At 36.6% G+C, this 13,841-nt stretch overlaps 1 protein-coding gene across 1 annotated transcript; it reads right to left on the bottom strand.

Annotated features, from left to right (window-relative positions):
- Positions 1–360: 360 nt before the first annotated feature.
- LOC138343551 (uncharacterized) lies at positions 361–783 on the bottom strand. Its single transcript, XM_069294695.1, has one exon. It carries the CDS (start codon positions 781–783, stop codon positions 361–363), a length of 423 nt encoding a protein of 140 aa, XP_069150796.1.
- Between the last annotated feature and the right edge of the window lie 13,058 nt (positions 784–13,841).

Below are 13,841 nucleotides of genomic sequence, written 5' to 3'. Positions count from 1 at the left end.
CATGTGCACTTCACATTGAGTATTTTTGAAAGATGAAGCACAGTCCCCACTAAGGAATTGCCAATTATTCCTTTGGGAGGATGTGAAGTACTTGGTAATGATTGAATATCCAACTGATAATCATTAAAATTATAAGTATAAGCAAATATGGAATGTACTAAAAAATCTAAACTTATTAAGCACACTTAATTAAAATATATTCTCAACAATATATTTGAAATATCATTTTCTTTTGAGACATAATTGGGTTTTAGAAATCCACAAGAATGCTTCCATTTTGGTAAAAGATAAAGAGAAGAAAATTTTGATGCTTCAGTTAGTACATAGTAAACACATAGGCATTCTTGCTGGATCAAGCTCCTAGAAACCTCGCAAGCTGCCATCCCTCTCTTCTATCAGGCGAAAAGTAGGAATTTGATGAGAAAATCTGAGATGCTCTGATACACATATTTTCACTGCTTTATCTGCCTTTTCTTCTTCCACTCGATCCTTGTAAACAAACTTGAAGCCTTTTACCCACTCTAAGAACTTCACATCTACATAATCATAGGGAACATCCACTATTTCAACAATCACATATTCAAAATCTTCTAGATTATTACCTTTCATCAGGTGAGCGCTCACATTTTTGTATAATGCCCAAACTTCACCTGTTTTGGGGAAGATCTTGTATACACCCTTTTTTACAGGTTTTGCAACTACTACATGTAAAAAGTTGTTGGTTACAAGATATTTGTTTAGCTTTCTGTTTAAAAACTTAAATAATCCACAACCAATTGGCATTGTTTTATCATGCCATTATATTATACTATTAGGGAATGGACACACATAAAACCATGCCACATGCAACACAAATTGAGGAAGAAGATCTATCTTTTTTATCAACCCATAGTACCGTGGAAAGGAATCTTCATACTATATATTTCCTAATATTGACCAATTTGAAATTTATCTGGTGATCTCTTAGTAGCAAATCTGTAAAAATCAGAAACCTGATTAGGTATTGGTGCAACCCAATTTTCAGCAAAATTTATTGAGTACATGAAATTAAATATCACACTTTGGTCTACGGATGAAGAAGAAACATCTACTTGGGCAATAGGTAAGGAGGTAGGGTCTAGTTCAAAGGATCCTTCAGGAACATCATCTCTCTCCATCCCTGACATTTTTATAGAACGAATTCGATGAGAGAATCTAAACGTACCCTTTGTTGGAACTATAAATGGTTCTCCTACCCTATTAAAAATACAAGTGAATCCTTTTATTTTATAAACATGCACACCAATAGATTCACTATAGTTTGATTAGACCTCAACAAATTCATAGTTGAGTTCTTTACTGCCCCAATCTTTTAGGAGGGCCCAAGTTTCTCCTTTCAATGGAAATATCTTTATTGGATCATTGCTTTTTCCATTTGTTGCACATACTAAATGTGAGAACATAATATGATCATCAATGTGTTCTACGTTTCCTATTCTGAACCTACCACAAGAAGCTATAAATCCCTCATTTAGCCATTTGGTTTCATTTAGTGGCTCTGGCTCTAACCATGTTATGCGCACTTTAAATTACGGAGACAAAATATCCCTGATGATGCCATAAAACCTAGGCATGACATCAAAGGTATCATAAACAACCCATACATGCCCAACCTTAAAACAGGACTCGTCCTTGTCCTTGTCAAAATTGCTAAAATCTGTATGTGGATATTTAGATGATTTTGAATCTGTCATTGTATAAAGACCAACATCAACACTTCCATTTACAATCTCAATTTCAATCTTTGTGTTCTGGAATCTCTCTTCATCGGATAAATAGTCTTTTAATTTCTTTCTCTCTCCATTAGGAGTTGCTGCATGAGACAGATGTTGCATCTCAGACTCCTTAGTAGGAGATGGATACCAACCCCCTTAAATCGCTTAGAAGAATCTTCATTGTCATCATCATCACTTAGATTATCATGATAAATTGATATGATGTCTATGCCACGTAGATCTTAGCCGATTTTCCTCATTGACACACTGGAGATTTTGCCTAGGCAGACGATCAAATACTACATAATTTTCACTTGATTTTGTTGATGCCCTCTTTCTTTTATTTCTCATCATTTCTTCATCAACACCTCTAGCCTTGATAGCCTTTTCTTTGTTTCTCTCCATCATTACTCTACATAATATGTTAATTAATTTTTGATTTCTTTAGAAAAGAAAAAAAAGACAGAGAGGATTGGAAGCAAAGGGGGAGAGTGAATAAATTTTTATATATAGGAAATTTTTTAAGATTATGGTAATACATTCTCTTGATGAGTAGGATCCAAGAGGATAAGTAATTTCCCTTAATGTCTTACAACATTTTATTTGATTTAACTTGATGAGTAGGAGTCACGAGGATACATTCTAAACTTAATTTGATTTAATTTGATGATTAGGAGTCAAAATGATAAATAGTAAATTGTAGTTCTTGTGATATTTCTTAAGCATTTAATTTGATGAGTAGGAGCTAAGAAAGTAAATTTTAAATTTATTTAATTTACTTTTATGAGTAGGAATAAAGAGGGTAAATTTTGACTTTTATTTCTTTTATTTCCTTAAGCATTTAAGTTGATGAGTAGGAGTAGGTCGGTATGTTTGAACATCATCTCTTTCCACAAAAAGTATGATTTACCTGGATGAAATTGCTTTCACCACATTGGCCTTCCTCGGATGATATAGAATGGTTACATAATAGTACTTTAACAACTCAATCCATCTATGCTGCCTCAAGTTCAAATTCCTCTTCATAGATTACAGGTGACAATTACAAGATGTACTGAAGACTCTGATGATAATTGAAGATTTCCCAATGCATCCTATACAAATAGTGATGCCATAACTTAAGTACAAAGACAATTACCACCACATATAAATCATGAGTAAGGTAGTTGTTCTCATATGTAATCAAATGCCTAGAAGAATAAGCGATCATATGCCTTTTCTGCATCAATACATTACTCAACCTGAATCCTGAAACATCACAGTACATATTAAATTATGCACCTTCCTCTAGTAGAGTCAATATAGGAGACAAAGTAAAAAAAGTCTCGAGCTTTTAAAAGCTCTCCTCACACTCATAAACCACTGGAAAGCCATACTCTGTCGAGTCAATCTTGTCAATGAAGGTTCAATTGTAGAGTAAATCTGAACCCATCATCGATAATATCCTACTAATCCTACAAAATTTTGAATCTTTATTAGAGAAATAGGTCATATCCGACCTCCAACTGCCTTAATCTTGGCCGGAGATACTCTCATACCCTCCTTAGAACCACGTGTACCAAGAATGCCACAGGAATAAGCCAAAATATACACTTTGAGAACTTATCTTACAATATATCTTCCTTGAACCTCTAAAGTACAATCCTCAAGTATCGAAAATGGTCCTCCTCAGTCCTGAAGTAAACCAACATATCATTGATAAAGAAAATAAAAAAAGAATCAAGGTATGGTCGAAAAACCCTATTCATCAAATCCATTAATGTTGTAGGGGCATTATTCAACCCAAAGGACATCACTAGGAACTTATAATGCCCATACTTAGTCCAAAAGGTTCTCTTAGGGATATATGATGCCCTAATCATTATCTATTGATACCAGGACCTAAAATAAATCTTAGAGAACAACGAGGCTCCTTGTAGATGATCAAATAAGTCATCAATATGTGAAAGAGGATACTTATTTTTATTGTTACCTTGTTGAAATATGTGTAAACAATACCCAACCTCATAGTCCGTCCTTCTTCACAAACAAATAGAGGCACCCTTTGGGGATACACTAGGGTGAATAAATCCTTTACTCAACGAATCCTACAACTCGAACTTCGAATATTTTAACTTTATTGGAGTCATACGATAACGAGTAATAGAAAAGTGCTTATTACCCGACTCCAAATCAATAACAAAATCAATATTCCTATCGAGAGGAACACGTAGAAGATAAGAAGGGAATACATCGAGAAATTCCCAAAAAATTAGAACGATATCCACTGTTGGTTGTTTAATACTAGTGTCCCAAATGAAGGCTAAGTAATATAAACACCCTCTATCCACCAATTTCTGAGCATGTGATATACCGTGAGTTTACGATATTGGTGATATAATTTACTTATGAGTTGTATGTGTCTAGTGACATTTTGTATTTAAAATATTGTTGTGTGTTATGTTTGCAAGAAGTAGGCTTTGACGCGGTTGAGTGAGATGACAGTCAAAATTATCTAGAAGTGGCCACCCACGGAAGTGACCTACGGACCGTAGGTCCTGTGACGATCCGTCGATGGGGGCGTAGATAGGAACATCAGGGAAGTTTGACTAAGTGTGGAACCACGAGTAATCAACGGACCGTAGGTTCACCTACGGGCTGTCCTGCACATTTGTAGAAGGTGTTCAAAGAGTTGAAGTTCTAATACTTGATGAAAATCCTATGTGTGGAGCCACGGAAGAGGACCCACAGAAGTGTTGACCAATAGAGAGGACCTACAGATCATAGGTTGACTCATGGTCCGTAGTCGAGTTGTCGATCAAAGTCGCGCCCCGAAAGTTTATTTCCTTATTTTGTTTGTTTTATTATTTAGGACATGTTTTTCTATAAATAGGGTATGTAAACCTAGTTTTTGAGGGTTACACATTACTGTTTACTTTTTAGTTCTTGATATTTTCTTGGGAATCAACTTGAAAACTTTGACAATTTGATTTCCAGATTTTGGTTTATAAGAAATTTTCTTTGAAATTCAATTCAAGACTGCGGGTTTCTTGTACTCTGAACATAAGTTCATTAATTCTTCTTATCAAAACATGAATAATGTTGTTTCAAGCATGAGTCTCTAAATCCACTGGGAACTTTGAGTAATTAACAACATATGAATAATAACTAAGTAATTCTTGAATAGTGTTGATGCATGCATTGATAATTCTTTCTCGTAGAAGTCTTTTTAACGAGTCCACACGTTAGAAATCACCTTGTTTCTGCTTTTCGGACCAAGGAGGTAGTTAACAAGAAAAGAATTCTAAATAGAAATTTAGTGTGATACTATCTAATGTCAATTGGTGCGAGGCTAAAAATTAAGCCACACATTGATGTGATGTCTAATTTGAGTTAAAGGTAAGGGTTAGTAAATTATACACATGTATCCGTACCAAGGTGCAGATTGAAATTTCCTATTTGGAGGATCAATCACTTAGGGATACGTATCATATGCATGTAAAAAACTAGGAAAGAATTACTATTATTAGGATCACCGCGTTAAGAGCTTATCAGGAATAAATGCACCCTAGTTTCTTTCTCTTATTGATAACTCAAGGTTTGAGTCTTGCTCATTAGTTACTTAAAAACAATTGGTTATTTGTTTTACAACACCCCTTCTTTAGTACTTGTCTCGAAAATGACTAAAGAAAAATAAAATCGTAAGTTAAGTTTATGTCTGCACCATACTTCTCGTGCGATCAACCCCAACCTCCAAGTTGGGTTCTTTACTTGATAATGATTTCTCATACTTCTTCAGGGAAGTGTATTTTGTGCGTATCAAATTTTGGCACCGTTGCCGGGGATAAAACTCGGGTCACCCGCATGACAGGCAGGAATGCTTACCACTATCAAATTTTTGCGCCGGTGCTGCTATATAAAACTTTTAGATTAAGTTAACTAGATTATTAAACTTTAGCTAATTATTTCCTTATTTTATGTTTTCTTTTATTTGTGTTTTCTTTAGATTTTCACCCTAGTGTATGCCAAGTACACGAAGTCGAGGCGAACCATTGACCCCATACGATCCAGAGTTGAGAAAAACTTTGTGAATGATAAATAATTAAGGGGTCCAAAATAATCAGTCATAGAAGAGCATGTAGGACAGATGAATGATGAGAATGCTCAGGATCATGGTTGCAATTTAATCAGAGATGCACTTGGGGTGCATAATCCACAATAACAATGTTTCGTGATAACTACAGGGTCGACTTCAACACCGTTGAATTAGAAGGACCTACTGTTCTCCTACCTCTACATCTAGGGCACATATTCGTGGTGACTAGCAGTCTGATGCAGTGCTTACAACAAGGGGGTATTTTTCTGGTATGGCTTCGGAAGATCCACATGGGCACATGGACAAGTTGAGGAGTTTCTCCAAGAGTTGTGTAAGACGAACATAGTTGGATATGAACATCATAGGTTTGAGAGTCTTCCCCATATCATTGTCCGAAGATGCTGCAGTGTGGTTTGATGAGCTTTATACAACTTGTTACATGAACAAATTGAACAAGGTGCTCATGGAAAAGTATTTTCCGTTGTCCAAGAAGCTGAACACAAGGACAAACTAAATAACTTTGTAGCACTACTTAGAGAGTTTGTGAGGAGTTCATGGAATAGGGTTGCTTCATTTATAAGAAGTGTTCTGAATCACCGAATTCATGATGAATCACTGAAGGAGTACTTCTATAGAGGTCACGATTAAAATTGCAAGATTGTACAGGATACTATTGCTGGGGTCATATAGTGAGTGATCTTTTGAGGAGATAACTGAGAAATAGGAGAAGATCTCACGAAAATAATAAAGCATGGAGCACTACAAAATTGGACACCCAAATAAACACTTTTACAAGTCAGGCTATACCTAGTCAAATTGCCGATAACATTCGAGAGGAGATGGCTTAAATGAGGAAAAATCTTGGGTTAGTGTTGAAGCATGTGAGTAGAGGTACAAAATATGTGAATGCAGTAAACTACTTGACTAAAACTCCACCACCACTAGTTGAAAAGTGCTACTATGAGGAGGATTCTTATTTGGTGAATAATTAGACAGGGGATTTGAGCAAACACCCGAGGTTCCAACTCTGATAATCGGTTCTAAGGGAAAGGAAACCAAGGTCAGTACTGTGGTACCTACAAACAAGAGGTTAACTATGTACCAGATGAGAACTACAATCGCGACAACGACTACAACTAGAATAACTATGAAAAAATAAATGATAGAGTTGGGCCTTATGTTACAAGTGCAAATCAAGAATCTGGCAATAGGGAAGTTGGGGGGGGGTATGTCATGTATTGAGGATATGATGTAGAAGATGATGAAGAGGTTTGATACGACCAATGAGAATGTGAAAGAATTTGAAAGAGATGTGAAACGTCTTGCTTGGAATTGGTCAAAAAGTTGATACCCATGCAGTGTTGATTAATCAACTTGAGTAGCAAATGAATATTTGTCCCCAAAAATGAACCCATGTCAGCTTGACATACTTCCTAGCAATACCATCTATAATCTGAAAAATAATGGGAATTGTATGGCAGTCACTACTTGAGAGGGTAAACAAACCATTGATCACCTATGTCGTCTGAGGTTGAAATTATGGTTGAGAAAGATGATGATGACATTGAGGTTATTGGAAAGTCCAAGAATGCTATAGAGAAAGAAATGGAGATGCCCAAAAATTTATTCACATGTTTAGACCTCAAAATTCATTCCCACAGATATTAGTGAAGAAGACTAAAGAAGGAAAATACAGAAGGTTCAACTATGTTGAAACAATTTTTAATCAATGTTCCATTGATAGAGGCTTTGGAGAAAATAATTAGGTATGCAAAGTTTATCAAGGATGTGGCGACCAAAAAAAGGGCTATTAACTTTGAGAATGATGAGAGGTTGCAAAATAAAAGTGCTATTGCTACTAGGTCACTTATATAGAAATAAGAGGATCCTGGTGCTTTCACCATTCCTTGTACCATCAGGTTGTTGCATTTAACGAAGGAGTTTTCTCATTTGGGAGCTAACATTAATCTAATGTCATTGTCTATATAGAAAAAGTTGTGTTTAGGGCTCCAAAATCGATTGCAATGTGATTACTCATGGCTGATAGAAGTGTGAAGAAACCCATTGGTTTTCTCCAAGATGTACTTGTAAAAGTGGAGTGATTTATTTTTCTTGCAGGTTTTGTGTGCTTATTTAGAGGTTGATTTTGAGGTTCCCATCCTCCTAGGAGACGATTCCTTGCTACTGGGTGCACCTTGGTCGATATGGAAAGAGGATAGATGAAGTTATGATTGAATAGTGAAGATGTAGCTTTTCATATCTGTAGGTCCATAAACTGGAAAGCGTCTCAAATCATTATCACTGGTGAATCATATTGTGGAGCGAGGTTTTGATGTGTCTATTGAAGAAAGATTGGGTGTTGATGCACTGACATCGGTAAAGATGAACTTTGAGGGTGATGTTATGGAGACTATGATGAATAATTTGCCTCACTTGATAGGTTCGAATTTCATTCCAAATCAAAGAATTACAATTAGATATGAAGAATTGCGACTCTCCCCTCGCAAAACCGTCTATTAAAGAGGCTTCAAAATTAGATCTCAAGGCTCTACCATCGCACTTGAGGTATGTATTCTTTGGGAGAGATGGTAGCAGTCATCATTGCGATTGATTTGAGTGAGGCGTAAAGTTGAGGAATTGGTTTCTGTGTTGAAGAGGTTCAAGATGGAAATTGCATGGACTATTGCGGATATTATTGGGATTTCTCCTGGAATTTGTTCTTATAAAATCCAACTCATGCCGGACCACAAGACTTGTATCGAGCACCAAAGGAGACTAAATCCACCTATGCAAGAGGTAGTGAAAAAGGAAATCATCAAATGGTTGGATGCTGGAGTCATATATCCAATTGTAAATAGTAGTTGGGTTTATTCTTTTCTGTATGTTCCTAATAAAGGTTGGATTACTGTTGTTCCTAATGCAAAAATGAGTGTGTTTATGTGGCCAGTGACTGAATTGAAAGTATGCATGGACTATAAAAATGATTTCACTAGATTTTGGTGAAAGAAAATCTAGCTTCCACACCTAACATTATTTCACTAGAGTTTGGGCAACCTTTGAAATAATGTGTGATTGATATGCTCAAATTTACTTCTCGAAAAGAAGTATAAGCGATCGTATCAAGTAAAGAACCTAACTATGAGGTTGGGGTCGATCCCACGAGAAAAATGATTTATACTTAACTTTAACCTACAATTACTTCTATTTAATCAAGTCCTTTCCCAAAACAGGTGATAAAAGGGGGTTTTAAATGACAAAAGGAATTAAATATTTCTAAGTAAACAAGTAGCAAGTATGAATATTTGATATTTATCAAGTGATGAAAGTGACAAGGGCAAAAGTGTTCCTCACAGGTTCAAAACGCGGTAATTCTAGCTATAACAATTCTTTCCTAGTATCTTGAATGCAAAGTGGTAAGTTATGTATCCCTTATTCCTTGGTCCGGCAATAATGGAATTTCACTCCGCACCTTGGTCCAGCTACGTGTGTATGCTTTACAAACCTTACCTTTACCTCATATTAAGCATCATAATCGATGTATGACTTAGTTGTTACTTTGCACCAATCGACATTAGCCTATTAGATAGTGTATACAAAATCTACGTTGATAATTCTTTTCTTATTATCTATCTCCTTGGTCTGGCAAGTAGCAACAAGGCGATTTCTAACGCGTGCACTCGTTAAAAAGACTTCTAAATGAAAGAATTATTAATACATGCAATACACTATTCTAGAATTGTTATTTTAGATAGTTTTTACCTTGTTATTTACTCATGGTTCCCACAACCCTAGCTATGGATTTAGTTACCCATGTTAACAATCACACAATTCATATTGATTAGACAAGAATTCATGTACTTACTTTGATGATATTGAAGAAGATCCAAAAAAATTACTTGAATAAATCAAAGTCTTGCAACAAACGATTCCGGAAAGTAGAATATTTTCCGAAATCTCAAGTTCAACAACTAGGATAATAAAACAGAAAAAATATCAAAAAGTCTAACCCCAAAACTGAGATATTTACAAGTATTTATAATAAAGAAGTTATAATATAAAAAGAAAATCTATTTAAGGAAAATCTGCCCAAAAACGCGTCTGAGTCGACGATCGGACTAACTGACCGTCGAGGCCTCCCGTCGTTCCAAACATAGAATCTTTTTCAGCTGCTTTATTCTCCAACTCACTGTTACCTGGATGACGTTCCGTTGAGTGCACGACGTTCTGTCGATGGTTTCCATTTCTCCACACTTAGAATCTTTTCAAGACAGATACTTGGGCTTCTTTCTGTTAGCAATGACGGATGTGCAAGATGGTCCGTCGTGGAGATGATGGTCTGTCGATAGCTTTCGTAGCCCACAATTGGTCTGAATTCCCCGATCTTCCTTCAACAACATTTGCTTGAAACAATGGTTTCCACCTACGGACCGTCGATGGCTCCGTAGGTCATCACTTCTGCAATCTCAGCAGAGTTTTTCCGCATTTCATTCTGGACAGTTTTCCTGCAAACAAAGAGAAAAATACATTAAAACTACTACAAAAAGGTCTTAGGCACGCACTAAACTTAAGCAAAAAACATTGAAAGTACCGTGAAACCACGGTACATCAGTGATGCCAGTGAAGTGGCACTTGTTGTGGTATTGGGACAGAGGTGAGAAAATATTCTTCATCCTATTTATTATGACTGGAAACCTCTGAATATGACTCAAACAAAATATATGGTGATTGAACAAGAATTGTTTGCTGTGCTTTTCGCATTTGAGAAATTTTGATCCTACTTGTTTGGTACTAAGGTCGTGCATACTCACTGTTCTGCATTGAGGTATCTGATGGATAAGAAGGATACAATACCGAGGTTAATTAGACAGCATTATTGCTGCAAGAGTTTGATTGGATGTCAAAGATAGAATTAGGACGAAAAATCAAGTTACTGATCATTAGTCCAGAATAAAGGAAGAAACTGTGCTCAAGCTAGGTGATGGGGCAGAAATTAATGATGCATTCCATACCAAACAAGTTTTGGCTGCTTCTCATGATCTTATTGCTTGGTTCGTAGATTTTGCTAACTACTTGGCAAGTGATATGGTTTCATTGGATTAGTCTTTTCACCGAAGGAAGAGTTTATGCATGATATGAAGAAGTTCTTTTGAACTTTACTTGTTCTATATTTGTGCTTATTGGAATATTTGTCACTGTGTGCCTGAGGTTGAGATGATGAGTACAGTAAAGGAGTGTCATTCATCACGTGTTGGTGCGCATCATAGTGGCATTCAGACTACTCATAAGATCATGCAGTGTGGGTATTACTAGCCTACCATCTATCAAGATGCTCATGATTTTGCCATGTTTTATGATCGTTGTTCAACGAGGCAGGGGCGACCTATGAATCCAATATTGGTGATTGAGTTGTTAATGTATGGGGACATGAATTCATGGATCCGTTTGTGAGTTCTCATGGGATAAAGTATATTCTTGTCGCGATTAATTATGTGTCAAAATGGGTGGAAACAATTGCACTTTCAAATAATGAGGGTAAAAGTGTCACCGTATTCCTAAAAAAGAGTACCTTCTCCAGATTTGGTACACCTAGGGAGATTATCATCGTTGGTGATTCCCATTTTTGTAATAAGTTATTCAAGGCATTGGTAAAAAAATATGGAGTCTGTCAAATGTAGCAACTCTTTACCATCCGCAGTCTAGTAGGCAAGTTGAAGTGCCAAACATAGACATAAAGAAAATCCTCGCAAAGAATGTGAATGCAAATTAAACTGATTGGTCAAGGAGGCTTGATGATTCTCTATGGGACTATTGCACCACATTCAAGACTCCCATATGTATGTACCCCTACTAACTTGTATATAGGATGTCGTTCCATTTGCCAGTACATATAGAGCATAAGACTACGTAGGCACTAAATATGTTGAATTTGTATTGGGGTGCCGCATCGAGTCAAAGAGTAAATGAAATTAATGACATTGATGTGTTTTTCCTAAAATATTATGAAATTTCCATCTTATACAATGAGAAGATAAAGAAGTATCATGATCAAAAGATTGAAAAGCGTGAATTTGCTATGGGTGATCTGGTGCTTCTATTCAACTCAAAGTTGTGGTTATTTCATGGCAAGACTAATTCCAAGTGGAACGGGCCATTGAAAGTCACTCAAGTGTTTCCACATGGAGAGCTCGAGCTCGAGAAGAAGGGAACAGGGTTTAAGGTGAACGGGCAAATGATCAAAGTCTACATGGGGAAGTTGGACAGTGTGCAAGAAGTGATTGAGACCTATTACCCTTGATGAAGCTTGAGTTATAAAGGGTCTTACATCATGCCGCGATGTCAAATAAATATTTTCTTATAAGGCAACCTAAGATGTACAATCTAGCCAACTATAGTTTTTCTTTTCGATTGAGGGGTTTTCTTCATTTATTTCAATTTTGTTAAATCTTTAGATAGGAATTTTATTTTTATATTAGTGCTATTTAGATATAGAATAGTGTTCGTGTCTAAAAGGTGTCAAGAAAATCTAAAAATAGAGTCCTAATGGTTTCTACGTATGCAAGGGAGAAAGGCAAAATCTGTAGAAAAACACTTGCCTAAAGGTCTACGGACCCATCAACGATCCGTTGGTGGACCCACGGACCGTGAATGATGTTCGTAGACCCCAGGTAAGCTTCCTAATTATTCTAAGTGTCAGAGTGATCTACGAACCTGACCTACAGTTGTAGGTCGACCCACGGACCGTAGACGGGGTCTCGTGGGTCCAAAAATAGGGTTCTATCGACCCAGACCCGAACTCCCTTTAAATATAACCATTCCAATTCAAAACATTTCCTATGTTCATCTAAATCCCCAACCATTTTAGCCCTGTAAATCCCCCTAATCACTCCAATAACTCCCATATCATTCCCAATTCATTTTCCCAAATTTACAAATCATCCATTTCTCTCCTAAATCACCCATCTCACTTCCCAATGACTCCATAGTCCATGGGCGGTGTCAATTTTTTTTAAAAAGGTCTAAAAGTTTATTGCATCACACTCACCCACTTTGATTACTTGAAAGGTAAATTACTTCTTCCTTACTTTGAATTCAGTGTTCATAGTTTGTCTAATGAAGTCACGAAGTTGGTACTTGACTTTGGGTTGTACATGTCATGTTTGAGTGTCGAATTGTATGCTATAAAACACTTGGTATGATGGTAAGTGGGTGTGTAATTACTCAATACCTGAATACTTCACGTTTATAGGCCAAATTGGAAGTTTTGACTTAGGGTTCATGTGTATCAGTGCGAGAAATTGTGAAATCATGTAAAATTGGAACTCTAAGGACTATTAACTAGCATATTACTTGTTGAAATGCATGTATAGGCCTAAGTTGTGTAAAATTGGTGATTAAAAGCCTTGAAAGAAGTCAACCATCTGTAAACATGGCAAATATTGACCCACAAGACCCTGTTTATGGATCGTAGGTCATTCTACAGACCATAGGTCGAGCCAATGGGCTAGAAACACCCAATATTTTTGCTAAATGTCGAACCACAATGTGGACTACAGTTCGTTGTTCCACCGACGAACCTTTCTTCACATCTGTGGTTTTGACCCAATTTTGGGTAGTATTACTTACGGAGAGGACCTGCGAAGCGTAGGTCCACCCACAGACCATAGGTACCCACCTTGGGTCATAGGTCAAGCACTGACCATAATTGTTTTTGTTTTTCGTTTTGCTTCGTTTCTTATTCTAAAATTCTTCGGACTGTTTTGTTCGCTTGTTATGGTATAACTAAGCGTCTACATGTTTTATGCCCCCAATAAAGCTCCAACTCACACTGAAATAGCACATCAAAGTCCATTGCTCCCTACTTCAGGCTGATCAATAAGGGTATGGATGGGGAGTACGATCGACCTCCCACCATGAAATTTTTTCAATTGCTTCATACACTAAGTAAAATTAAACCGGGTAGGTTATTCCCGACGTGATCACTGCTCCCAGTATAATGAAGGAGCCACACTAAT

The sequence above is a fragment of the Solanum lycopersicum genome, chromosome 1 (genome assembly GCF_036512215.1).
Source record: "Solanum lycopersicum chromosome 1, SLM_r2.1".
In the NCBI taxonomy this organism is placed as follows: Eukaryota; Viridiplantae; Streptophyta; class Magnoliopsida; order Solanales; family Solanaceae; genus Solanum; species Solanum lycopersicum.
Note: the sequence above shows the minus strand (reverse complement) of the source record. Positions and strands in the feature narration are given on the sequence as shown.

Coding starts and splice junctions, on each gene's coding strand:
- LOC138343551 (XM_069294695.1), bottom strand. CDS start 783: ATGCCAATTGGTTGTGGATTATTTAAGTTTTTAAACAGAAAGCTAAAC.